At 44.9% G+C, this 27,461-nt stretch overlaps 2 protein-coding genes across 2 annotated transcripts in view; both read right to left on the bottom strand.

The window, feature by feature from the left end:
- The window catches only part of FHDC1 (FH2 domain containing 1), a 43,513-nt gene extending 25,647 nt beyond the window's left edge, over positions 1–17,866 (bottom strand). Inside the window, exons 1-3 of the mRNA XM_035022876.1 lie at positions 16,971–17,866; positions 15,368–15,503; positions 7,114–7,742 (exon numbers count right to left, since the gene is read on the bottom strand). Of these exons, the coding sequence (XP_034878767.1) occupies positions 7,114–7,605 (492 nt within the window). The 5' untranslated portion in view covers positions 7,606–7,742; positions 15,368–15,503; positions 16,971–17,866. The remainder of the gene's footprint in view (positions 1–7,113; positions 7,743–15,367; positions 15,504–16,970) is intronic.
- A 4,080-nt stretch (positions 17,867–21,946) lies between these two features.
- The window catches only part of ARFIP1 (ADP ribosylation factor interacting protein 1), a 125,398-nt gene continuing 119,883 nt past the window's right edge, over positions 21,947–27,461 (bottom strand). Inside the window, exon 10 of the mRNA XM_035022886.1 lies at positions 21,947–22,930. Coding sequence (XP_034878777.1) covers positions 22,928–22,930 — 3 coding nt within the window. The 3' untranslated portion in view covers positions 21,947–22,927. The remainder of the gene's footprint in view (positions 22,931–27,461) is intronic.

Raw genomic sequence — 27,461 nt, forward strand, 5'->3', positions numbered from 1 at the left:
TTGCTTGTAAGTTTATAAGCTGCAGTAAGAACTGTTAACCAAATTTAATGGCACTTCCTGGCTATAAGGTTAAATTTTTACAAGAGTATGGCTGTCTTCTTTTGAAGGTTAATCTTAAACAATCACATTATTTACTATCCTAGAGGTCTATTTCATGTTCGTGCAATCACCTACCAGCCATAAAATAAACTCACAAGCAAACAGGGCAGGCTCCTTATTGGAATCCTACCCAGGGATGCAGTTCAAGTTCAGTGTGAATGGAGGGGAGAAGACGGGGAGAGAATAAAACCTGTCAAACCTAACACCCTTTAAAGAGGAAAGCTCATAGGAAACAGAGGAATCTAAATTTAGTACAATAGAAAACAAGTGTATAATTCATCAATTAAAAAGCCACAAGTAAGAACATGTATATTGATATAGCGATATACATATCCAAAGAACTTCCTTGGCACTCACTTCTACCTAGAATGAGGAAAAAACTTCTTTTCTATTTCTCGCATTAAATCACCACCTCTTGCTCCATTTGACCCTGGATGGCAGCACCCTCTCCTGCCCCCAACTCCAAGTTCCACCCCTAACCCCCTGACACTTGGTGCCCCTGGAAAAGTGTTGGAGAAATTACTCTTATTATTCCTATTTGACAGATAAGGAAACCAAGCCTCAGCGATGTCATGTTATCCGTTTCCCAAAGCAACACGGGACCTGAAATGCTAGCCTGGGTCTCTCGGGTTCCTTCTCTAGTTCCTGTGAGTTTTAATATTGCTAGGGTATAGGCAAGCGGCAATGTTCTCCCACCAGCCTCGGGCTGGTATCCACTCAAGGAATGGGGGCAGATCTATAGAAAGCCATCCATAGGGCCTGGCCAAGTCCCCTAGTGATTCCAGGGCTGTCTGTGTGGGATGATGGATAGAAATCATGTTCTCACAGCTGAGACAGCCTTCAGGAGCTGCCATCATGCCCTTGACACAGGGGAGAAGCCACAGCCTGGGGTAGCGGCTGCCTCCACCGCTTGAAGCAAAGCTTCAGAAACTGGCCACCAATTTAAGACAGGGGCGCCTGGGTGGCTCAGTCGGTTAAGCGTCTGCCTTCAGCTCAGGTCATGATCCCAGGGTCCTGGGATCGAGCCCCCCCGCAGAGCCCTGCATCTGCATCAGGCTCCCTGCTCAGTGGGGAGCCTGCTTCCCCCCTTCCCTCTGCCTGCCGCTCCCCCTGCTTGTTCTCGCACTTTCTTTGACAAATAAATAAATAAAATCTTAAAAAGAAATTTAAGAGAATTCAGCAATACTCCGAAGGAAAAACCTGGGCTGGCCATCCCCGAGCACCTTACAGGGCAAACAAAGCCCAGAGCCTCATCCAAACAGCAGGAAAACTGACAGCATTCCAGGGACAGTCCCACTCTTCTGGCATCCTCAGATTTGCCTAGTGCACGAGCTGGCTCCTCCTCACAGGCTGTCACACTCGATCCTTCTAAAGCAGCAACACTGTGTTTGTTAAAGTTTTTTAAAGCGGGTTATTGTTTCACATGCAAATTAGCTTATCTTACTCCCCAAATGCTTGTCATCTCAAAGCAGGGCAATTCAGGAACCCCTGCATGGGGGACTGGGCAGTGTTCTGGAATCATCCAGAGCAGGCTGCAAAAGCCAGCCTCAGGAACAAGGATGAACTAACCCGGCTCCCTCCCTGCCCCCCAGTTCCAATCCACAAAAATCTACTTTTCTGGGCACCGCAGGATAGGGGGGCAGGATCCCCACTGAAGTCAGGGCCTGTCACAACAGCCAGGTTACTGTAGAGCTCACAGGCTTTCCCATCAAAGGCCCACTGAAGAGTTATGCCAGCCCTGGAGAACAAGGGAGTGAAATACAAGGCCATATGCTCGACTGAGGACTTCCCACTAGGATGTGAGGCGGGCGCTGCTAGAGAAACAGGGTCCCCACAGACTGCGAGGCTGGCCAGGGTCCTTCTGCCTCCCTCTGAAGCACTGAGACCACAGCACTTGGGAGAAGCTGTGGCTGGCTCCACCACAACTCTAAGTGCTCCTCGTTTCTTCTACAATTCCTGTACATTTATCTATGAGCAGTCCCCTACACAATCTGCCTCCCATATTCTTCCAAGGAAGAAACAGCTTTTGCATTTTAGTTGTGGTAAAATACACGTTAACATTTACCATCTTAACCGTTTTGTTTGTTTACAGATGTTATTTATTTATTTGACAGAGAGAGACACAGCGAGAGAGGGAACACAAGCAGGGGGAGTGGGAGAGGGAGAAGCAGGCTTCCCGCCGAGCAGGGAGCCCGATGTGGGGCTCGATCCCAGGACCCTGGGATCATGACCTGAGCCGAAGGCAGACGCTTAACCGACTGAGCCACCCAGGCACCCCGACCATTTTTTGGTAAAGTAATCTCTACCCCCAACGTAGGGCTCCAACTCATGACCCCGAGATCAAGAGTCGCATATGCTACCAACTGAGCCAGCCAGGACCCCCCTTCCTGAACCATTTGTAAATGGTCAGTGTCATGAAGAGCACTCACACTGTGGTACAACCGTCACCACCATGCACCCACAGAACTCTTGCCCTCTTGCAAAATTGCAACTCTGTACCCATTAAGTCATAACTCCCCATTCCCTCCTTCCTTCAGCCCCTGCCAACCACCCTTCTACTTTCCGTCTCTAAGAATGTGACTATCCTGGGGAGCCTCACATCAATGGAATCATACAGTATTTGTCCTTTTGCAACTGATTTATTTCACTTAGCATCATGTCCTCAAGATAGAAGAAGAAATTGTTAAACCACTTTTGCTTCAATAGGCCAAAGAGGGCTTCCTGGACTGCTTAAGTACCACTAAGTAGTGCTTATTTCAATGTTACATCAAATTCGGAAAAGCAAAACTTAAAAAATCTTCCCGTATCCTCTTATATAGACATAGCTTTTGGATTTTGATGTTTTTTGATTTTTTTTTTTCCCATTTTCATTTTCTTTTTATTTTTGGTTGGCTGCCAATTGGGAAATGTTCCAGCCTAGGTTTGGGGGGAAAAAATAAAAACCCAGTTGAAGTTTTTTTTTTTTTTTTCTTTCAAATGTATTTCAAATACTCATCTAGTTCTGTAGTTCTGGATTGAGCATGCCCAGAATTCTAGAACATACTGAGAACATAACAAAAGTTGAGAAAGAATAACCGATAACCTGAATTAGTGTGGGAGAATATTATTTCTCAGAAATTTATAAAAGCAATCTTCCTTCCATCCTTCCTTTTTTCCTCTCTCTTTTCCTAATAAGCAATTTTAGTTATTTCTTATATAGTATTATTGTTAATTGTAAACAGACATTATATTGAACGATCTCATGTGTTTTCTTTTTCCTTTTTTATTTCACTTTTATTGAGGTATAATTAACAAATAAAATTGTAAGATATTTAAGGTGTGCATCGTGCTTATTTGCTATATGTAAACATGGTGGAAGGATTCCCCTCCCCTCACCTCATGTTATCTTGGTTTCCTCCTTTTCAGTGAGAGCATTTAAGTTCTACTCTCTTAGCAAATTTCAATTATCCAACACAGTGCTATCAACTGTAGTCACCTTGTTTTATAATACATCCTCAGGCCTCATTCATCTTGTGTTTTGTCAATCCCAGTTTTGATCATATTGATCTATCATACTGATAAGTACTCCCTTTGCCCCCTTGGTTCAGTTCTGTCAGCTCAATTACCTTTAATTTACTTTGGAGGATACCAACTGGCTAAGACTGTCCCACCCTTTAAGAACATTTCAGATTCTAGAGGGAGACAAGTACAGACCCAACCCACCAGTGTGAGCAATACTCTGAGGGGGTTGGGGAGCAGTGGTGACAGACAGAGAACTTCTCAGGGATGAGGTCAGTGAACTCCGCAAAGAGCTCTTTTTATTATTATCCCCAGTAATATATTTTTGTTATTTCTAATTACTTTATTACGGTTTAATCACTATTGTAACATTTGTAGCCTCCTCAAGTTAATTTTTAGGTAACAAAAACACAAGGATTGTAATATTTCAAAACCTTTCCTCCCTTCCCCCTTACTAAATGTTCTAATTTACTTTTTTGAGTGTTGTTCTTCCTAAATTCAGCCATTCCTGAACCCAGCTCTTCCTTATCTTCCAGCAACTTCTTTGTCTGGAATATAATAAAACTAATTTGTAATGCTTTATAAGCCCTTTAAAGTAGGAGCCAACCGCATAATGGCAGGCCATTTCTGCAGGAGGTTATTGTATTTCAAGGGGACATTATCTGATCCCTGACATGTTTGAACCTCTGGAATTACGGCCTGTGTTCAGGCTCAGGATGGGTCCCTCTGCCAAACATGCTGTTTAGTGTATTCTCCACTCCACGCAGACAGGTGGTGAGAACTAGTGCTTTCAACCCTGGATTCCATTTACTCCTTCTGAGTAAACTGAAGACTTATTACCGGACCTTGTGAAACTATCACTCTGCTGAGTTGTAATTTTCTTAGAAGAAAGTCTAATGAGGGAAGAAAATAGCATGTACTGTATTCTTTTACCGGAAAAAAAAAAAAAATATATATATATATATATATATAAAATACTTCTAGCCATGTTGGAGATAGCATGAGAAATTGAAAATAATTCTGGATAACCCTCTGTTATGTGACAATATCGCCTAATATACACTTAAATCCATCCACCTAACCTATTTATCCTACCTGAGTACTAAAGCGTTGAAAAGTTAGATTATCTTATGACACACAGTCATGGTGATTTAATTTTTCTTTCTAGCAGCTTCTCTCAGATTAGGACCTGTAAGTGTTAAAAATATTCACACACCCATATTCACAATAGCCAAAAGGTGGAGGCAGCCCAAATATCCGTCGATGGATGACTAGATCAACAAAATGTGGTACAAATATACAATGGAATATCATTCAGCCTTAAAATTCTGACACATACTACATGGGTGAACCTTACTGACATTATGCAAACTGAAATGCTCCAGTCACAAAAAGACAAATACTATATGATTCCACTTACATAAGGCACATAGAGTGGTTAAATTCTTAGAGACAGAAAGTAGAAGGGTGGTTGGCAGGGGCTGAGGGAAGGAGGGAATGGGGAGTTATGACTGAGTGGGTCCAGAGTTGCAATTTTGCAGGACAGGGAGATTTCAGTGGGTGCGTGGTGGTGATGGCTGTAGGACGATGTGAGTGCTCTTCATGACACTGACCAGTACATTTACAAACGGTTAAGATGGTAAATGTAATGTGTATTTTATCACAATTAAAAATAATAATTATGGTTCCAGGTATTTTTTAAGTGAAAGGAAAAAAAAAAAGTAAAGACTTATCTAGGGTGAGGGGGTAGAGAGAGATGAGGGGAAGACTCTTTATTCCTGAAACTCAGATGTGGCCTAGACATGGACATTTCTGCTTCGGCTGTAGTTGGGGCAAGATGCCACACTCCCTGCTACTTCCCTCCCTCTCTGAGTGCTTCTTACCTGCTTTTGAATTAGCAGACATAAAGCTGCAAGCTCCTTGTAGCCCCTTGAATTATATTGTTCACCAAAATAAGTGTCTCCAATCTATAAAGGAGGCCACGCATTCTAACCTGGTAGCTGCCTCCCTAGTAGCATGGTAAGCTAGACCCCCATCTGGTTGTTATGGGTGGTTCCTTGAGAGGTGCGCTCAATTTCCCACTGTACCCATCCACTCTTTCCTTCAAAATTCTTGAAATGAAGTAGGGAGAACTAGGAAACAATGGTGAGAAACGCCCTACTGTACAGCAAAGGGTCTCTGCTGGAAGCTGGGGCGAAGGCCAGGATACTAAGGAAGTGACTTTTTGCTCCTTCCAATATTGAAAGGATCCGCTAAGAAATAAAAGGGCTCTGCAGAAAGGGAAGAACAGGAAAAGTCCAAGTTCAGCAGGGTAGGGCCGAGGGGTTGTCCTGAAGACTTCCTCTCGGATTTATTTCACAGTTCACACTTAATTCTAATCCCAGCATTCTCTGCATTTTATAGTTCACAGACTCTTGGCTATTTCAAAAGGGGACCATACCACCAATTTCAAGGACCCCCAAGTGAATCCATGGAGAGAAGTTAACCTGCTCCTGAGGCAGACAGAGAAAAGAGGTCAATAGTGTGGGCTTGAGAATTCAATTATGCAGAGAGCTGCTACCTCATCCCCGAGCCCTGACCACTCTCTTACCTGAGTCACTCCATCTTTGACCTATATTCTCTGCTTCTGTAGAATAGATTTAAAAAATGATACACTTGTTGCCCCCCCCTCCACTTTTTCTTTTTGGTGGGCAACATTCTTTCCTTTCAATCTCTAGTTTCCTCAGTACTTCTGCTAGCAAGCAGAGGTTTCTCAATTTACTTTGCTTCTAAACAGAGTACTTTCAAATGCAATTTTTGACTCAGTTTCTATAATATATGGTAATTGGTAGCTCTGAAGACATGCTTTCAGTGAACTTCTTATAACCTGCCAGCTTTACTTTGTTCTCAGTGTAAGACATTTATTGCTAACTGGCAATATGCTTGCTAGAAAATCCTAAAACTAGCTTTATGCTTTGAACTCTCTGGAAATCTCTATTCCACAATGGCCACACTTTAGAGGAATGAAGGCTCTCTCCTAACACTTAGGGAAGGAAAACTAGAGGGAAAAATAGAGATAAAATCTTCAGGATGCATATTAGTTAAGGGTGTCTTTAACAAAGGACATTTTGTCTCAGAAAGTTCCAGTTAATCTCCAGTTCAGGAACTCAGGTTTTTGTTTCGACAGAGACTAATAACATGGACTTCGGCAGAACTGCTCCACCAGGGGAAACCGCAGCAGATGTTGCTGGAGACAGGGCAGTGCTGAGAGGCCAAAGAACGATGGCCCCACATAGCATGTTCTCAGCGTGAGGTCATAATCCACCGGGATGTCTGGGAGGATGTGGCATGCATGCTTCTTACACTTTTCTGCTAGTCAGCTCAGGCTCATCATGTAAGGCCCTTTCTATCATTTCCAGAGCACACACACATTATCTTACTTAGTGCTTAGCAAGTTCTGAAACGTACACACCCTTCCAAACACAAAACAATGCAGCGTGTGGAGGATTATCCCTCCCCGATCCGATCCGTTCTTACCTCTTCCCTAGCATCCCTGAAGGATGAATTTAAAGTCCCTCCTCTCCTAGAAAGGGAAGACTTGGTAGTAGTATCTTCTTGCTGCCCAAAGAGTTCCTCGATGGTCTTTGTATCAATTTGGTAGTGATGCTGCTGCCTGGCGGCCAAAGTCCAGATGTTGGTTTTGCCGCGAACTTGCTCCTCTGGAATGGTCTTCCAAAAAAAGCTTCTCATCCGCTTTTTCTTACCAAGGTGGCTGTAGCCATTCATGGGAGAAGCTGGGGGTAGTCCTGGAGGGGGAGGCGGGAGCGGAGGCCCCCCGGGGAGCGGCGGTGGGTAGGGAGGAGGAGGAGAGGGAGGAAATCCCTCCCCTGCATATGGACATGATGGAGGGGGGGGAGGAGGAGGAGGAGGGGGTGGCGGTGCTGTCTGCCCGATCATGAATCCAGCTGCCGCAGTGGTAGTCCCATTTTCTTTATCGCTGGCCAAGGAGACACAATTCATAACATGCATAGTACTGTTGCCTTCTAAGGAGATAATTTCTTGGCCTTGGGGAAGCAGACACAAACATCAAACTTGTGTCATACTTTTTCACTCGCTGGTCGGCTGCCAGAGAAAAAGGCAACTGTGCTGTGTGTCATCTTCCAAACCTACAGAGATAAAACAACTTGAAATCGGTACAGGAAAACATCTGAATGCTAGCTCTTCCCTTCAGAGCCTCGTGCCAGTCCTCCTGGAGTGGCTGGGTATTACAATCAATGAGAGGAAACACATCCAAAAGAGCAAAAAATGGGACTGATATTTTTCTAAATGTGAACCAAACAAAATTTTACTGCTTGGAAATGCTGCCAAAGAAGCAGCCAACAAACCCAACTTGGAAACCTTCCATTAATCAATAAAACACATATTGACTGAGAACCTGCTATAGGTTCAGCAAGTATTGCTCAGTTTATGAATAAACTACTTGTTCACTAACTGGCTCATTTTCTTTGGGCAATGGATACCCAACCCCTAGGGAAATTACCCAAATGGCTGAAGCATTAGGTATTAGTGGACGACCCTGCCTTTCTCCTGTACGGACATGTCCCCTACCAATCACTTGGTCAAAGGTTATCCTTTGCCTTGCATGGAAGTGGCAGGGCATTTGGAAATGATAAAATAGCAACCAAACTCATTCCCCTAGAGTCAGGGCCACCATGTTCCTGCTCCATTTGGTGATGTGGCCTCCCCGCCAATAGAGAAAAGAACACTAGATGTTTAAAGGTTGTAGCTCTAAATCAAACTTTACTACTTACATTTTATTTATTTATTTTTAAAGATTTTATTTATTTATTTGAGAAAGAGAGTGAAAGAGGGAGAGCACAAGGTGGGGAGGGTAAGAGGGAGAAGCAGACTCTCTGCTGAGCAGGGAGCCCGATGTGGGGCTCGATCCCAGGACTTCAGGATCATGACCTGAGTCGAAGGCAGACGCTTAACCCACTGAGCCACCCGGGCGCCCCTACTGCTTACATTGTAGACAAGTCACTTCACCTTCCCAGACTTCCGTTTTGCCCTTTGTAAAACTAGGAGGTTGGGATCCATTCCATGACCTCTCTCATTGCTGCCAATGCTATCATTTTAGATTCTCATTAAGCCACTCTTCAGGAACAATCAGAACTTCATGCCTACCTCTTCAGCTTCTGTGATACTATTAGCAGAGAAGACACATACACACAAGTATATGCTGCTCTCATCATACCTGCCACAGGTCTATCCCTTATCCACACAGTCACTGAGTTATATTGGTGGCTTGTGTTTTTATTGGCCTTTAAATGTTTGTTTTTGGTCCTGAGTTGTTACGGACCTGATGTGAAAACAGAGGTCAAAACAACCACATTTCTTTAGATGTAAGGCCAGATTAACGGAGGATGTAGAAAGGACTCCATGCAGGCGATGAAGTGAGCTCCCCAACTATGTAGGAGTGTAAAAAGGGGACTGTTTCCTCCAGGTCACATGGAGAGTCTTTTTTACACTGGACTTCTGAGTGTAATTACCCTTTTACAGCATCACTGTTGAAGCTCACACTTACAGACACACGGTGGTCAAATAATACTGGGTTGTGCAGGAGTAAACTGCCTGATAGCACTAATTCAAATATTATGAAATGCCTTACACAGAACCATGTATAAAAGACAGGATTGCCTTGGGAATAAGAGTGGAGACTCTAGAAATAGACTGTTTTTTCCTCAGATTTCAGGTTTGCTACTACTTAGATGTGCAATCTGAGGTGAGGTAGGCTGTCGAACCTATGTCTCAGCATCCTTACGTATACTATAAAGATACATTGTTTCATTGCTTTGCATAAGAATGAACGAGCTAATACATGTACTAAGATGCCTGATACATAGTTCGTTATTACTAACAATAACCAGTGTCATGTGTATATATGATTTCTCTTTACTTTCACAGGGGTTATATTTTCTTTAAAATATGTATTGGGTTTATGGATAAAATGCTAAGTTGTTCCTGGATGGTAGAAAAATGCCTTTAACAGTCCCATTCTTTGCTTTCTAAGTTACTAAGTTTGTCCTTCTTCAATACGCAGTGATTATATATTATATTATCTCTAAATTATAAGAACAGGGGCGCCTGGGTGGCTCAGTCAGTTAGCATCCGATTCTTGATTTCAGCTCAGGTCATGATCACTGGGTTGTGAGATCAAGCCCCACGTCCAGCTCTGTGCTAGGGGTGGTGGAGCCTGTTTAAGATTCTCTCTCTGCCACCCCCCCCCATAAATAAATAAATAAATAAGTTATAAGCACAAATGTTTTTATGAAACATTTGAATATTTAACTTTTGAAAACTATATACAGGTAGAAGATAGCACTGCCAGCTACTAACTGGATTTTTCTTTTTTTTACCATTTTAACCATTTATAATTGTGTATCAGTGACATTAAGTACATTTGCAGTGTTGTGCAGCCATCATCATTAAGTAATTTTTTAAAATCCTTTTTTTTTTTTTAAAGGATTTTATTTATTTATTTGAGACAGAGAGAATGAGAGACAGAGAGCATGAGAGGGAGGAGGGTCAGAGGGAGAAGCAGACTCCCTGCCGAGCAGGGAGCCCGATGCGGGACTCGATCCAGGGACTCCAGGATCATGACCTGAGCCGAAGGCAGTGGCTTAACCAACTGAGCCACCCAGGCGCCCCCATTAAGTAATTTTTTAGAAAGTAAAACTGAAATGATTTATCCAAGCCAACTTACAGCTCACTTGAGATGCAACTGGCTTTTAAAAGGAGTTTTCATAATTACCATTAGGGGCATAACCAGGCTGTTTTCATAGTTGGCACCCCTTAAGCAATGACTCATTGTCAATTACAGTTTATAGTTACATTTGAACTCTTTGTTTTTCAAGACTGCACAGGTAATCTTGGCAGTTTACCCTTGCATAGTTTAAAATACTTCTGTACATAAAATATCTCATGTATTGAAGAGTTGTTAATCCTCCAACTCACCTCCAACTACAGATAGGCTGACTCGTTTACAGATTATTCCTGCTAAGAATGGCGATAACCTTAAAAAGTCTCCATCCTAGAAAGCAATAACTCAGTGCGGCATAAGTCCATCCACAGATGTGCCATTAAACCTCCTCATACGGCAAGTACAGAGATACTGAAGAGTGAGAAAGCCCATACACTCAGGTTGTGCACCAGCACTAGTTTCTATCACCAAAGCTCCAAAGGATGCAAGTCTTTTTGAGTATTGTGCATTGCACAGAAGAAGGACAAGATAAAGGCTTGTCAAAGTAAAAAGTGGCATGTGTTAGTTAGGCGCTGGCATAATTCTAACCACTGCCCCATCTAGAGAAAGCAGTTATTTTTAAAAGTTGAAAGAACAAAATAAACTTTACAACACTGTTACTGGTATGTTGCCTGGCTAATTTTTTCCCAGGCTAACAAATAAGGATCCTAGGCCCCCAACAGCTCCTAATGAATAAATTCTCCAGCAATGATTAGCTAAGATGCTAATGCTTTTACTACCGGCTTCAACAGGGCTTTGATAGGGCTTTCCCTTTGGGCAGGATTTCCAATGTCAAAGAGACACAGGAAAAAGAGAGTGCAGACAGACATTCTAACCCTTTCCAGAGTCTCATAACATATGAAAACAGAGGATACACAAAGAGCATTTGATTTACTAGGGGATGGTCCACAGTAAAGACGCAAACGCATACTCTCCAAGTGTGTTAGCATACAGGTAATGCCACAGCCCTGAAAACATTGCTGTTTCTCACAGCTGCCAACTGCCAGGAGGGACAATGGAATTAGCCTTGGCTCTGTCTGGAAAATGTCAAAGGTCCCATCAATCTCCCCAGGGCAGACAGAGACAGGTTTGTATTTAACATCTCACCTACAGGTTGGGGACCTCAGCAGCAGGGAGGACAGCTGCTAAGCCTGACAAAGGTTCAGCCCTGAGTAAAATGTAGAGCTGCCACTGTAAGGCTCTGAAGATGAGAACTCTTCAAGCCCGCTGAGTGCTGCTCATGAGCCATCAGGGGTGTGTCTGAGTGATGGACCCTCTAGAGAGGCTATAGCTCAACACAGCATCTTTTAACTATGTGAATTTTTAATAGGAGGATGCTGGGACCATGTCTTTAGCCTTTAGCTGATCAGCAAGCAGAAAGTCTTAGAATGCGAATGTTCAAAAGGGTCTTCAAAGAAGCCCCACTAGCCCAACAGCCAGCATTGCTTTGCTCTTGGTGTCAGAAACATGAAGGGCGTGAGCAGGAGGGAAGAAGAGAGAATATGTGTTTCATTTCACAGTATATTTTGGAGGAAAACATGTTCCTGAAAGTCAGTTCAGAGCTCAGCGTTTTCCTGAAAGAGGGTTAGTGGGGCCCAGTAGCTCAGCTGCTCACTCACCCTCTAGGTCAACAATAATCAAAAGTAAACGCCAAGGAAAATCCGCCAGAAAACCTTTCCCCTTCATTTCTGACTTGTGTCACAGATGAGGTGGGAGCAGGAAGGGCTGGCCCACACCCTTCTGATGACAAACGGGGGCAGAGCAAGCCAGGTTTGGAGAGCAGACAGGGGAACACACAGCCCTTTTATCTGCGGGAGAAAAAAGGGCAGGGAGAGTACAGGCGATTCTAAAATACGGAATTTTTGCCCTCCACTAATTCATTGGGGAAAGGCCCCTCCCCGACCGCCTATCTTTCAAAACCTTTCTTGATTATTCAACCGAGAATGTCAACCACACAGTCGAACCAGAGCTGGGAACATCCAGCGCTTCACCTTGGCACCGCAGGCTGCAGCCAAAGAACCCCTGACTGTCTCCAGTCAGCGTGTTTAATCTGCAGCACAACATAAACACTTCACAGATGCCCCCGAGCGCAACACCCAGAGAGCAGAGAAAGAACGCTTGTTTCTGAATGTGCATTTTCCGTTTCTCTCAAGGTCCCCAAACCAAGGGAAAAAAGCAAAGGAGCGCCCAAGGATGCTCCAGAGAGAGGGAAGGAAGCGCTCGCTACTCATTCCAGGAACACAACTGTGGGTCAGGAGAGGGGGGTCACAGACGGCCGAACACTAGGGGCAACTTCTGTGCAAACAGATGTCTGACTACCAGGTCCCGAAGAAATTCGGCGTGGGGGCACCGGGGGCCACGATTTCTTCCCAGAAGTCTGAACACACAGTGGCTTTCCAAGGTCTTTGCACTGGCCAGCGATCCACCGCGTCCTTCCGCCCCCCAGCCCCGGGCCCTGTGTCCCGCCCCAGCCACTCACCAAGACGGCCCCGGCTCGGCCGCGCAGAGGGCTCGGGGGCGCCGCGTCCGCCCCAATCCCCAGGAGCGACGCGAGTGGGAGGTCCCGCGGGCGCGCGCGAGCCGCCAGCCGCGTCCTTATCTGCGCCGCGGCAGGAGTGGCGGTGGGGGAGCGGGCGCCGGTGCGCAGCCGAGATAGACGCCCACACGGCGGCGCACGCTCCAGGGCGGCTGCCGCGGCGGGGCGAGGGCGCGCTCGGCGGAGAGGCCGCTGCGGGCCGTGCGGGAACCAGCGGGGCCGAAAGGGCCGACGCCCGGGAAGGACTGGGCCCTCCGCCTCCCGGGAGCGCCGAGCGTCCTCCAGTCCTCGAACAGAATCGACTGGAGCGGCCGCCGCACACGCTCGTCCCTCCCGGGGCCCCTTGGGCGGGCGGGTCTGGGCGTGCCGGGGGGGGGGGGGGGGGGCCCCCCGCCCCCCCCCCCCCCCCCCGGGGGCCCCGAGCTTGGGGTCCGCCCCCCCCCCCCCCGGCCCGGCGCCGTTCCCAGGGTACCCGCCCCTCCGCCCAGCAGCCGCACAGAGCTCCAGGAGCCGGGTCGGTTCCCCCTAAAGAGGGAAGGTGTCTCAGTGGCTTGGAAGCGAAAGAGGGGATCTCCTGGTTCGCCAACCCGGGCTCTGCCAAGTCCTCGAACCTTCGTGGAGACAACCTCCCCGCTGTCCGGGGTCTGGGTCCCAGGCGCGGGGGAGAAAGCCTCAAGGCCGCACTGCGGATCAGCGGATAGGAGCCCTGAAGAGCCGGCAAAAAAAAAAAAAAAAAAAAAATGTAGAGGGGAGACTCCTGGTGTTTGGTCGGAGGATAAAACCGGAGAGCCCGCAGTCCCCGAGCTACGGGCACCGCGGCGGCTGGAGCTAATCTACCAGCCCACCCGCTCCCTCCCCAAACTTCTACAAGCTGACGGCGAGACTTCTAATCTGAACTTCGAATGGCCAGGACCAGTGTGCGAGAGCAAGAGCCGCCCTGTCCTCGGTCCGCATCACCCCGAAGCAGTCCTCGCCAACCCCGCACCCACTTTCTGGAGCGGCAAGTCTTGGCTCCCCGCTGGCCAGTGGCGCGCTCTTAGGCCGGGCAGGGATCAAGTGGGGGCGCGGTTTATCCAAAAATCTTAGCAGCTAGAGCTAAACTAGCCGACCCTGGTGCAGCCGGGCGGCGGCCCGTGACCTAGCTCGTTCTCCAGACGCGGGTCCAGACCCGCGCGTCTTGGCCTCAACAGACCGATCGCTGTCCTCTGCAGCCTGCGCAGTGCAGGCACCAAAGTCACTCGAGTGGGTGTGGAGGGAGCGCGCAAACCTCCCCAGCCCTTCCCACTGTGGCTCGAAGGCAGCAGCCGAGACTTGGCGCCGCAGCCCGGGGTCCAGGCTGATCCCCGCCCTTGGCCCTCGGGAGCCGGGGAGTGTCCGGCTCCCGGGGCCCCCGAGCGGCGGTCGCCCCGGCCTCGGCCGCCCGGCTCCCACTCACCCGCGGCCCGCGCTCTCCGCGCGTGCTCCTGGCTCCCCACCACTGTCTCCCAGCGCCAACGCCGCTTCCCGGGTCTCGGCAGCCGGGGCTGCTCGGGACCGCGAGGGGGAGGGCGACGCGGGGCGGGGCTCAGCCGCTGCCTCAGGTAACAATGCTGCAGACGAGCCCGCTCCCAGCGCCTGCCGCAAAGGGCAGCACGCCCTTTCCTGCTCGGCCGCTTCCCTCCTCCCACCCTCCGAGCGCCAACGTCGGGGCCGCGGCGCTCATCTTCACCTTCCCGGGGCCCCGGGGGCCTGCAAGCCGCCACCCGGCACGCTGCTCCCCGCACCCGAAGGCGCTCGAGGAAGTAGGGCTGGCGGGAAACAGAGAAGTACGAGCGTGAAGAAGAGCCAGGTGTCCTCGTGTAACCCGCAAGGGGAGGCGCCAAGCCGGTTCCGAACCTGCAAGTGCTTTCCACAAAACAGCTTCTGCCGCAACCTCCCCGCCACCCTTCCCTGCGCACACGCACACTCCTGCACGCACGCCCTCCGCGCGCGCGCACACGCACACACACAGGCGCGCGCGCCAGGCCACCCTCTGCCGCACGCTTGTTTCTCCCGAGAGCACTGGGGCAGCATTGGGGTGCACTGTCCCAGCCCTTACAGCCGAATCCCAGCCGAGCGCGAGCTACCCAAAGGTCACCTCCTCCCTGGGTCCTGCAAACCTGTAGGTGTGTTGCGTTTTTTTTTTAAATCTCCTCAATGATGATGGTAACAAAGGTCTTTCAGTTATATTTAAGCAAAGCAAAGAAAAAAAAAAGTCCACTGCAAGTCAGATCGCATGAACGGACGCTGTCTGGGAAAGACTCCTCACAGGAAGAAACCGGGGAACAGTTTAAGCGCATCTTTTTTTTTCAAAGTAATTTGTGAAGCCAGGCAGCGAGAGACATAGTCAAAGAAAACCTTTCCTGGGCAAACCAGCCGGTCGGAAATCAGCTGAAGGGGTGGAGGGGCGCCCTGGGTGGGGATGAAGTCATCCTTACCTTTGACTTGGTTAACAGATAACAGACCACAGTTTTCCAGCCTCTCTCTGGTGCCTGATGACTTCGGTCTCTCCACCCTGGTCTTCAACCCCTGAACTCCCACAACTCATTCTCCATGTGGATGGAAAAAGTGAAGCTATTAGGGCAAAAACAAAGCAAAACAAAAACAAAAAACAAAATCCATGCCAGCCAACAGCCCGTTTCTTAGCCATTGACCAGGCTTACACTACAATGAGGAGTAGATCCAACCAAGACCAGAGAAAATCTCAAGGAGTGGGAAATGTAATAAAAGAGAAAGCCAGATCCATGCTCAGGGAGTTAATATTAACCCCAAAGGAATATGGACTGCATAGGCAAAAGTTGAATGAAGAATTTTAAAACTGAGGAGCGGAATGGTATCCTCTCCTTTTCTTTTATGGAGGGCTGGCCAGATGAAGGGTCTACATTCACTGCACACTTCCCGCTCATCAATACGCTCCCCCCAACCTGGGCTTCCCCCACACTGTACTCAGTACACATTTTCAAATCAGCCACTTTTTTGAACAGTTAAATCCAGTGACCCATCATCAACCTCAAGTCTTTTTGATCTCCCTGCTGCATGCTGGCCTACAGACCTTCTCTCTGCCCCTCTGGCCTCCTCTGCTGACCCCTTTTGTCCTTTGAGGACAGTAACTGGATTCTTCCAACTCTGTCTCCCATTATCCCATGGGTTCTGTCTTCTGACTTGAACCTGTAAAGGTCCAGATTTTATAGGGCCTGAAGCTTATATAACTCTTGAGGGAGCTTTTTAAAGAAAATCAGTAACTTATAAACACAACACTAGGTGTATGTCCTTGGAAGTGTCTAGGAGAGTGAGGGGCAGGAAAACTTGAGCTCCAAGGCAAATCCACTTCTGACTTCACCTCTAGGTCAGTGACTCTCAAATCCATATTGTCTCTGTAATATCTCAGGTCCAAATTCAATGTCCAAGGGTCAACTCATCTTTCTTTTAAAACTAGCACTTATCCTACCTGTACCTCTTACTTAAGACCTGATTTTTAGGGATGCCTGCTCAGTTGGTTAAGTGTCTGCCTTTGGCTCAGGTCATGATTCCAGGGTCTTGGGATCAAGTCCCAAATTCGGACTGCTTGCTTGCTCCGCAGAGAGCCTGCTGCTCCCCCTGCTTGTGCTCTTGTGCTCTCTAACAAATAAGTAAATAAAATCTTAAAAAAAAAAAAAAAAGACTAGATTTTTAAAATTTGAAATCCTGGCTTTCCTCTGGTTCTTTTTCTCTTCTGAATTCCTTATATCTAAGTATTCACTGAATTTGTTGCTCTTTCCACAAGTCTCATCTCTAACATCTGTACTTTATATCCACATCCACTCACCCCAATTAGAGGATGGGGGAGCTGATATAAATATTTGCTGTTGGCCATGTGTCAGGAACCACATGTGATTCTCACACCAACCCTAGAAACCCACCAATCTGTATTTTTTAGTTTAGAGAAGTTAAATCGGGCTCCTGTGTCCACTGCCTTGGTGTCCTTTCTCCTTCTCCGCTCTTCTCCCTGATTCCACTGTCAGGCCAGTGTTTTCGAAAGTCTAATTTCATCACATTACCTACCTGTTCAAAAGCATCCGTAGGTTCACACACGTGCCTACGGGAAGAAAGTGGTGATCATCCATCGGACACTGGCTGCATTTTACCTTCCCCTCCTGCGGTCTGAACTGTTCTGCTGCACTCACGCAGCATTGTGTGTGGGCCCTGAACGTATCAGCCTTCATCTTTGGCTCTTATTTGATATGTTGTGCCTATTAGGCGGCCAAAAAGTAGTTGCGTAGCACAGAGCACAACTCTGAAAGAAAATCAATGTCTCCATGGATGTGAATCTAAGGCAGGGAATCTAGAGGACACTTTGTTCTTCGTCCACTAATATGCTGATTGTTAACCACACCCTGGTCTCCCCGGACCTTGTGCTTGGGAGGTAAGGTGGGCTGCTTGTCTGTATCCCAGAAACCTCAGCAGCTCTGTCTGGGAGGAAGGCCAGCAAGACTCCTGAAGCCAAGTGTGCCCAAAATCAACCCAGCCCCAGAATTTGTGGCTTGAAGCTGCCAACCTCAGGGGTGCCGGAGCAGAGGGCAGGGTGGCCAGCGTGCACTTCTCCTAGCAAGCCGAACCTCTCTGGAGCGTGCTCGTAGCTTCGTGTGGCCCCGGCCATGGCCTCCACAGGTCCCAGCTCCAACCCCTGCCGAAGAACTTCTCGGTCTGCAGCGCGTCTTCCCTCTCCCCAGACTGTCCTTTCCAGATTGCTCTTTTTCCTTTGCCCAGTTCATATTCTGTCTTCGGGCTTCCCTTCCTCAGCCCTGAGAAGCTGGTGGTTTCCTCTATATCAAGCACTTTGTATTGGAATCTGTCATTAGGAGCTCCTCAACAAAACCTTCAAACCAAAATAAATCAAATTGCAGAATCCACCCTAAAAAATACCTTATGGTTCTAAAAGAGGTTTATTTGTGGGGCGTCTGGGGGGCTCAGTCGGCTAAGCGTCTGCCTTCAGCTTGGGTCATGATCTCAGGGTCCTGGGATCGAGCCCCGCATCGAGCCCCACATCGGGCTCCCCGCTCAGTGGGGAGCCTGCTTCTCCCTCTCCCTGTCACTCCCCCTGTTTGTACTCTCTCTGTCAAATAAAAAAATAAAAAAAATCTTAAAATAAATAAATAAATAAAACAGGCCTATTTGCGTAAGGAAGAAGTCTAATGCATGAGCTGACTTCATGGACCACTAAGGAACCGCAGTGGACACCCTGAAATAAGTCCCCTCTAGCATAGGGTTGAGGCATCAAACTGATTTTTAAAACCCTTTCTCTCAGTGATACAGACGGAGACTTACTTAATCTTTGTTCTTCTTAAAACATATCTGATGAGATCAGTTGTTCAATATTTAGATTATAGGCTGTGTCTTTGCTCTTAAAATTGGAAACTGCAAAAGAAACCAACTACCAACTCTCTAGTTAAACAGGCTTGGCAGACAAAAGCAAAGACTCACCACTCCTTCTAATAACAGCCATTTCTAAGAGAAATTGCTAGACCTCCTTGTTCCCTTCAAAGGTTGAAGGTGTAAAATACATAAAATCAACAGAATTGTTGTTGTCACCATGAATGCAAATTCACATCAAGTATCTCATTGACAAAATGCAGACACTGGATTGCTGTTGTTTTCTAAACAACTTTGAGCCGAGATAATGATGTTTTCTTTTTGCAGGCTAAGAAATGGAAATAGTAAGTTGCCTTTAAGCATAGTAAATAATAACTAGGCTCCAACCATTAAGAGAGAGAAACTTTTTTTCTGGGTGCTAAGTAGTGATTTCTGAAAATTTAAAATAGAAAATGCTTTCACAGGTAGGGGCACCTGGGTAGCTCAATCGTCTAAGTATCTGACTCTTGATCTTAGCTCAGGTCTTGATCTCAGGAGTGTGAGTTCAAGCCCTGTTTTGGGCTTCATGCTGGGTGTGGAGGCTACTTAAAAAAAAAAGAAAAGAAGAAAAAAAAAAGAAAGTGCTTTCACATGGGACGCATGTGATGTTGATATCCATGGTAGCATCAACAGGCATTTCCCTGGCCAGAAGTAAATACAGGTACTTCGTCAACAGCAGTGCCTGATTTCTTTGAGGGTAAGAGAGATTACAGGCAATCCTTACCGACATATAAGAATGAGACAATTAGACAGTCGATGACCTCTTTCTCCTGCTGTCTATGCTTCCTTAGAGCCCAATGCTCATTTGCTCCCTTTTAAGGTGTGTGCGTGCCTGTGTGTGCATGTATGTTTTGGAGGCAGGGATGGAAGTGGAGACTGAGGTAAGAGAAATACTGTAAAATCACTGAGGTTCTTACCCAGAAAGTCCTCAGCTAGGCTTTTTTTTTTTTTTAGTTTACAATCGATACAGTGCTTAGAGAACTGATCAGTATTAATGATCAATGTAGGGTCTGGCTGTTATAACATTCAAATTTTGAGGAGAAAAATACCTTTAAAATATAATATGAAAGTGTATCCCTTCTTTGCCCCACCCATAATCAAAACAAGTATGTGGGTCTCCCTTAGAGGAATTAAGTTAAAGAGGATGTCAGATGCCAATTTCTTTTGCTCCTGGTTTTAACGGTTTCAAATGGTTTACCCTCTGAAGAAGTTCGCGGAGCAAACAGCAATTTGAAACCATTAACACAGGACAGGCGGTCAGCAAACAGAAACCCAGTGAATCAACAATATTGGTATGTGGTGCTGGTGGTGGGATGTGTGTGTGTGTGTGTGTGTGTGTTTCCCTGGGGAAATAATATATGCACGTCTTGTACAAGACTTTGTAGGGCATATAAAGGTGGGCAAAAGGACATGTTGGTGACTTAGCAATTTGTAAAGCCCTTTTTACTCCTCTTGGAAATTGAGTTTGTACTTAGTTTAAGGACCAGTTATGAACAAATACTTTTGCACTAAGCTTCTATTTTTAATAAGAAGGCAAATACTTTCCATAAGATAGGAAATCATCACACCAGCGCATAACAATTAGCATCTTAGTATTTCTCAAGCCAGATACATAGAAATAATTCAAATGGACCATTTTTGGAGAAAGAGGGTAAGCCTTGTGGTAGAAACACCATTATTCAAGTTTTGATGGGCCTTGGCCACAAAGAGGATCCCTGCCAAAACACTCAGCATCACAATTAGCTCACAGTTTGTATCCCTTTGTGGGCCTGACCAGGCTATCTCTGAACAGGGCTGCACTGGGGTTAAACCCTGGACTTCTCTTTTCATCTTCACTCCTAACTGCCGGCCCCCTCCCGAAGAAAGAGGCTACTGTATTGAATCTAACTCAGAGAGGTGATACCAAACATTCAGCCACCTGTAGTTTAAAATAAATGAAAGACATTACCCTCACATTTCTAAGTTCCTTTTATCTGGTGTTTTTGTACATATGAGCAACTTTTGTGTGTTAAATTGTATATTAAGCCATAACATGGAGTAGAACATCTACATTATTTCTCTATAGGACCAGGCTCCAGAAAAGAGCAAATCACTCTTCATTTTGCTTGAAATGTTGCTGATTTCTGAAGTAAAACACTGGGTTCTCTCCCCACTGCATCCCTTTGTTGAAGGAACAGGTATGAGAATTTCTGAATTTTTGAGTTTCAAATTGTGTCGTGCTTCCTGTGGGGTGATTGATGGGCAATGTCTCTCCGGTGTCTGTTTTACACAGGGGGAGAGGGGATGTAGGGCAAGCACACAACTGAACACAGGACTCTAATTTACACTGTACAATGGAATTATCTTTATGCTGGAAATTGTCCCCCCCCACCCCCCATCGCCCAAAGGGACAATTTCTCGTCCCAGGGAAAATTGAATACCATCTCACTGTGGATTCTTATTTACCCCAAGTTTGGGGTCACAATGACACATCACATTTGTAACTTTGAAAGGAGTATAAATAAGGGAAAGCAGAAAAAATGCTAGATGTTCACACATCTTCATTTCCCCTCTTCACCCCCTACCCCTTATCAAAGATTGGAACATATTTTCTAGCTTTGCATTCTTTCCTTTACAAGCATGCCCTCTTCACAGTCAGTCTCAATAAGGAGACTAATTTCCAAGGGTGCCTTTTTGCCTGCTGGGTATAATCAGGTTAAACCTTGTCTACTGGAAGGGAGGGCAGAGGAAGGAATTCTACCCCAACAGCCTCACTGAACGGGAGCTCATAAAAAAGTGGGCCCCTTGTGATCCTCATGCTCATGGTACAGAGTCTACAGAAGTCACTTGATGGCTCAAAGACCTTTGTCCTGTATGATAGGCTGGGTAGTCACCATAAAGACATCAGAGGGGCTAATTCAGAAGGCTGGAGCAGAGATGGGGGTGGGGAGCACAAAAGATAAGGGGGAGCAACGAAGATTATGACTCACTCCCAAATTTTTATTGGCATCCAGATTTTTAATAAATTTTTTAAAATTAATTTTTAAAGTAACCTCTGCACCCAACGTGGGGCTCGAACTCACGACCCCAAGATCAAGAGTTTCACGCTCCACTAACTGAACCAGCCAGGTGCCGTGGCATCCGGGTTTTTAATAAAAGTCACATGTTCTACTTTAGCCAAAGCTCTTGAGATTACCAACAAAGGTTTTTTTTGCATGTGTCTTCCCTTCCCTATGAAAATAAGCTGATTTCTTCTTCATCAGGCTGCGATAATCGAAGCTGCAATAAAGGACTTTACCAGAATCATATTCAAATTCCCAGAAAGCTACTTTTGCAGATTCAACCCCCGTTCCTTGTGACCATGAAACACTCATGCACCCCAGTCCTGGTGATGCCTACTTATAACCCACACGTTTGAACGCTAGGTAGCTAGTTAATAATTTCTTAAATTTTTTCCTTCTCAAAAATGGGAGCACACAGGTTGACGTTCAGATGGTCACACCGTAAGGTCATATATTAAACTGCTAAATCTTCTGACCAACAACTCTCCCCTGATAACCTGGAAGATACAGATAAATTCTGCCTCTTTGTCCAAATACACTCTAGGGCTAGTTGGTAAAAAGGAACTGAGCTTTTTTTTAAATGACTGGTCTGGAAAAGAAGGGTTAAGATTCAAAGCCTACAAAGAAATAATACTGTACTAATATTTAGGATTTGATTTATGTGAGGTTTAGATTAGACCATTTCCAATGACCAAGCTGTGATGGTAGGGTGGTAAACTGCACTCTTCTGCACCCAGCACACACGCACCTACGCACAAGACATTCCAATTTGGAGCTGAAGGCTGGCTGCTTGCACACTCAACTGCAAATAGCATGTTCAGCATACTGGTCCCTGCCCTCCCCACACCATTCAATCCCAGGATTTGCATAGACTTTCTCCCCATTAAATCAGAAAGTTTGAGGGCAGGGCTGTTGTATTAATCTTCATATCTTGTAGTAGGTACCATTAGGACTCTGACAATGGTTGTTAGTCATGGTGTCTGCCAACTAAACTTGGTCCTCATCACCAGCAGATGGCACCCAGTGGGCCTCATCCTTCAAAGCTAGAGGCTCCAGCAATGAGAATCCTCATTATTGACAATACTGAATGCCTTTCGTGTGCAAGGCACAGGGAGAGCTACACAAATGCTCAGAATGGTTCTGCCCTCAAGAGGCTTCTAGAATCCAGAAGGGAATCCACCAGAAGAGACTCAAGCTCTTTGAAGCAGTAGGTAAGGGCACGTGAAGAGAATGGCCAGACATCACACCATTTTATGGTGAACTGGAAGTGCACATGGGCCAGTCAAGTGAAACACTTCAGAAGACATGATGATGGTCGACAGGAAGCCATACAGCCGGAGACCGACTAAAAAACACCTCCAGCTTTGACACGGTTTGGGAAGAAGACTGATTGGGATTGAGTTCTCACTTCCGAAATCTGATACAGAGGACTGAGAATGTAGCTTGGATCCTCTCCTCCCGATTTCAAATGACAAGAGACTCAGTGTTCCCGGGGAAGCCGGCAGTCTGGCTCGGTCACTGCTTGGGTAAGCCACTTCTGTAGGCTAGGTGTACAAGATTCCAAAGAGGCTACTGTAAGGAAAAGACATATTAAAATAATGAAAAGTCAGCACACTAGAAATATAATGAATCATGACGTTTTCTTCATCGGGTGATCTCAGTCCACTGGGAGTGAACAGAAATTCACATAAAAATGAGCTAAAAGGACTCAACAGAAAGAGCTCTTCCTAGAATAAGTCAAGGTCACTGTTGAGGTCACTGGCAAGGAAGTCTGGAGTGGCTTGAACTGAAGATACTTGTGTCTTGGGGAAAAAAGACTTGTTTTCATTGCTCTAGTCATGAGCACAAATAGTGACTCCAAAAGCTTGAAAAGCCAAAGACAGCACAGCGACCTCTTATTATGTCATTGTATTTTTTTTTTTTTAAAGGACAAAGAGGCAAGTTAAGACCAGAGCCTGCTATGAAGCTTTTATACTTTCCCTTCTCTTGGGAGTTTAGGCAAGGTCTCTCTCTCTCTAAACAGACACACACACACACACACACCACACGTGTATATATATGTATATATGTATATGTATGTACATAATTAGACTTGTAGCTGTTCATTTGCAATTTCTAACTAATTTCTCTAAGTTTATGGCTGGCTTAATTGAAGGAAGATGCTAACTGAACTTTACAAAGAAAATACAGGGAGTCTTTTTAGATAACGTTTAGAGAATATAAGAACAGATTTTTTTTTTTTTTTTTTTTAAAGACCACCCCATAGGAAATCTAAATGATGAATCAGAGGTCTGATCTTGTCAATGGTTGGCCAACACCAGTGAAGAAGAAATTGTTAGACCCACTTCAGGGACCATCTGGACCTCTTGAGGTGTTAGTGGAATCAGGTAAGAAAAAGTCAACACGGGCAAGCAGACTGGTCATTCAGCAAATACTCATGACTGTTTAAATTCACAGATTTTTTTTTCAACTCACTTGATTGTACCAGTGATTAAACAGTAACCATTGCCATGGTAAAAACTCAATTCTCAAAACATCATCTGGGGGGGTGCCTGGGCGTCTCAGTCGTTAAGCGTCTGCTTTTGGCTCAGGTCATGATCCTAGGGTCCTGAGATCGAGCCCCGCATCGGGCTCCCTGCTCAGCAGGAAGCCTGCTTCTCCCTCTCCCTCTCCTACTCCCCCTGCTTGTGTTCCTTCTCTTGCTGTGTCACTGTCAAATAAATAAATAAAATCTTAAAAAAAAAAACCAAAACACCATCTGGGCTTCTTGCTGCTATTATTGATGTAAACTAGTTCGAAGATTTTAGTCCACAACATTTTCCTTGTTCTGACCTAAGGTAGGGGTGAGGGAACAGGAAACAGAGAATTCGAGAACAATGTAAACATCCATTATTTATTTGGGGAATTCTTTAAAGATTTAAGCTATGTTATTAATTTAAGAAGTGTGCATTAGGGAAAATTTGGCCAGCTCATAAAATATCTTTTCAGATTGAAAATAAGTTATTAAAAATTACCAATGTACAATTTTTTTTAAGCAGTCTAATTTTTAAGAAATCCAGACTAGTAGTATGGAATACAGTAATAAATGCTTCTTTATGAGAAGAGGGGAAAAATTGAGGCAGAAGAAACCACTAGTATTAAGTTAAAGTGTTTTATTTGGGAGCTTAACTTCTCTTACAGTTTCAAGTAGCTATTTAGGAAGTTGAGGAGAAAAAGGAGAAAAAAATCTAGTTTAGTGAAATGCACATTTTTCTACGTGATTTCTTTTTCTAACTAGTTTTATATCCTCAACTAGTTTTGCTCCTTCAGTTGCCCTGTTTCTATAATTCTTCCTAACAGAAAATTATTCAACCTTATACTTTCTGGCATTTCTGTGTGTCCAAGTACAAACCAGTTTCTTTCACATGCTAGGCAAGGAATTCTGTTATTTGCAGGAGTAAAGCCAGTGGCGTCATTGGCTTGACAAAAAAAAAAAAAAAAAAAGCCCCTGATGGCCACCCTGGTACCAGCAAGAGGGGAAACCCCTTCTGGACAAAATATCCTAATAAAAAATATTTTTATTATGAAAAATTCCAAAAGGGAAGAGTTACAAGACTAGTACAAAGAAACCCCACACACCCATTTCAATTGCTAACAGATTGCCATATTTAAGACATCTCTCTCCTTCCTTTTCTCTCTCTCCAGCTTTCTTTCCATATATGAGTACATATGAATGTATGTATTTTTGCTGAACCATTTAAAAGTAAATTGCAGGCATCATGCCATTTCACCTTTAAATACTTTAGGCATGCAACTCCTGCAAGGCCATTTGCCTAGGTTACCACAATAGAATAACATACCTAAAAAAACTAACAAAAAGTCCCTGTTATCATCAAACACCCATTCGAATTGTTCAGTTGTTCCTCAAACGTTTTATATAGTTATTTTTTGAACCGTGATCTAAAGTCTCTTTTATTTTATAACAGTATTTCTAAAATATTTTTTCTTTTGTGGCTGACATTTTGGAGAAACCAAGCTAATTATCTTGTAGAATGTCCCAGATTCTGGATTTGTCCAATTGATTTCTCATGGTGTCATTTAAACTTGTATTTTAACGCCCTGTATTTTCTTTTAAAAAGATTTTATTTACTTATTTGACAGAGAGATAGAAAGAGCCAGAGAGCACAAGCAGGGGGTGGGGGGAACAGCAGAGGCAGTAGAAGAAGCAGACTCCCCGCTGAGCAGGGAGCCCGACGCAGGGCTTGATCCCAGGACCCAGGGACCATGACCTGAGCTGAAGGCAGATGCTTAACCAACTGAGCCACCCAGGCGCCCCTAACCCCCTGTATTTCCTATACACTGGAAATAAAGGCAAAAAGCCTTGAGTAGATTCAGGATAAACAGGAGTATTCCAGCAGGAGTATCTCATGAGTGATGTTGTGTAATTTATATTGCCTTTTATCTGGAGGCACATGATTATCAGTTTATTAGTGATCCTAACTTTGAACACTTGAGTTGGATGGTAAGCACAAATCTTGTATTTTTTTTTTAAAGATTTTATTTTTAAGTAATCTCTACACCCAACGTGGGTCCCGAACTTACAACCCCAAAAGCAAGCGTTGTACGCTCTACCAACTGAGCCAGCCAGGTGCTCCAGCACATATCTTTTATTAATGGTACTTTTTCCCTTTTCAAATTGAGTAATATATAAGGTCATACTTTGGTATTATGATATAATCTGTTTTTTCTTCAATCGCTAATGATTTTAGCATCCAGTGGTGATTCCTGTGTGAATCAATATGTCAGTGGGGACTGCAAAATGGTGATTTTTCTGGGGGTGCCTGGGTGGCTCAGATAGTTAAGCGTCGGCCTTCGGCTCAGGTCATGATCCCAAGGTCCTGGGATCGAGCCCCGTATCGGGCTCCCTGCTCCACGGGAAGCCTGCTTCTCCCTCTCCCTCCACCTGCTGCTTCCCCTGCTTGTGTTCTCTCTCTGACAAGTAAATAAAAAAAATCTTAAAAAACAATAATAATTGTGCATGGAGTTGGGGATACAGGGAGAATAAGAAAGCATGCACTGTGTCTTCCTCAAGAGCTTAGAGTCTAGCCATAAGTATACACTCCTCAAAGGAAAGAATTGTAATTATCTGCCTAAAACTTTAGGTAGTTTTTCATAAAGAGCTTCCTAATATAGAATTAGAAATCATTTAGGGGGAAGTCAAAAGTAAAGTCACATTATATAAATAATCTGAGCATGCTGTTATTCTAAAAATTTCATGATTTTGGAAACTTTTCAGCAAGGCTAACAGGGTTAAAGTTACCTGTCCTCTCCTTACCCCATAAAACCTTCCAGTCGTTGAAGATTTTTTTTCTTTTTACAGTGAGAGCTTGCATTTTCTTTAGAACTTCTATAATTAAAGCTCCAAAATATAGTGAAGGCTAATATGGTTTCCATTTTTTGTCCTTATGTGCCCCCGTGCCGGCATGGTATACATTCCATCCCTACAGTAAAAACACATACACCTTTGCTTCTCAGAAGCAAAGTGATATCAAAGTCTAAGTCACATAAAGTTACTTTTGTCTAAGATCAACAAAATGGTATTTCGTCCCTTTCATCGTCCTTATGAATCAACAATTCATGATAAACCATAGTTGCAGAAAGCTCATTCTTTGACAGAGAATGCTTGTGGCAAAGCCTAGATTGGGCCCAAACAAACCAAAAAAAAAAAAAAAAAAAGTTTTTTTTTTATGGAAGTTTCAGTTTGTAAAAATGTCATTGAAATTCCCAGCTCTGAAAAGATATTAATCCAATTAACTGCACAGATATAGAGTCCCAATTCTCAGACTGGGTCTAATTTCCCTTCTTCATATGGATAGTCTCCTCTTCCCAAATCAGAGTTACCACTAGAATAACTAATGGTTCTCACTTAATTTACATAAACTACTAAGAGTTAACTTTTATTTCACAACACAAAGCCAAACTTCATAGTTCTCTGTACATCAGGACAACCACTTGGCAATTTATTATAAAGGTCCATTTATGCCAGGAAACCTGTTGAGCAGGAAACCTTCAAGTGGGAACACAGAGTTTAATGAAAGTCCTCAAAAGAGAAAAGTTGTTTGCA

The sequence above is a fragment of the Mirounga leonina genome, unplaced genomic scaffold, assembly GCF_011800145.1.
Source record: "Mirounga leonina isolate KUSES-001 unplaced genomic scaffold, KU_Mleo_1.0 Mir_176, whole genome shotgun sequence".
Taxonomy (NCBI): domain Eukaryota; kingdom Metazoa; phylum Chordata; class Mammalia; order Carnivora; family Phocidae; genus Mirounga; species Mirounga leonina.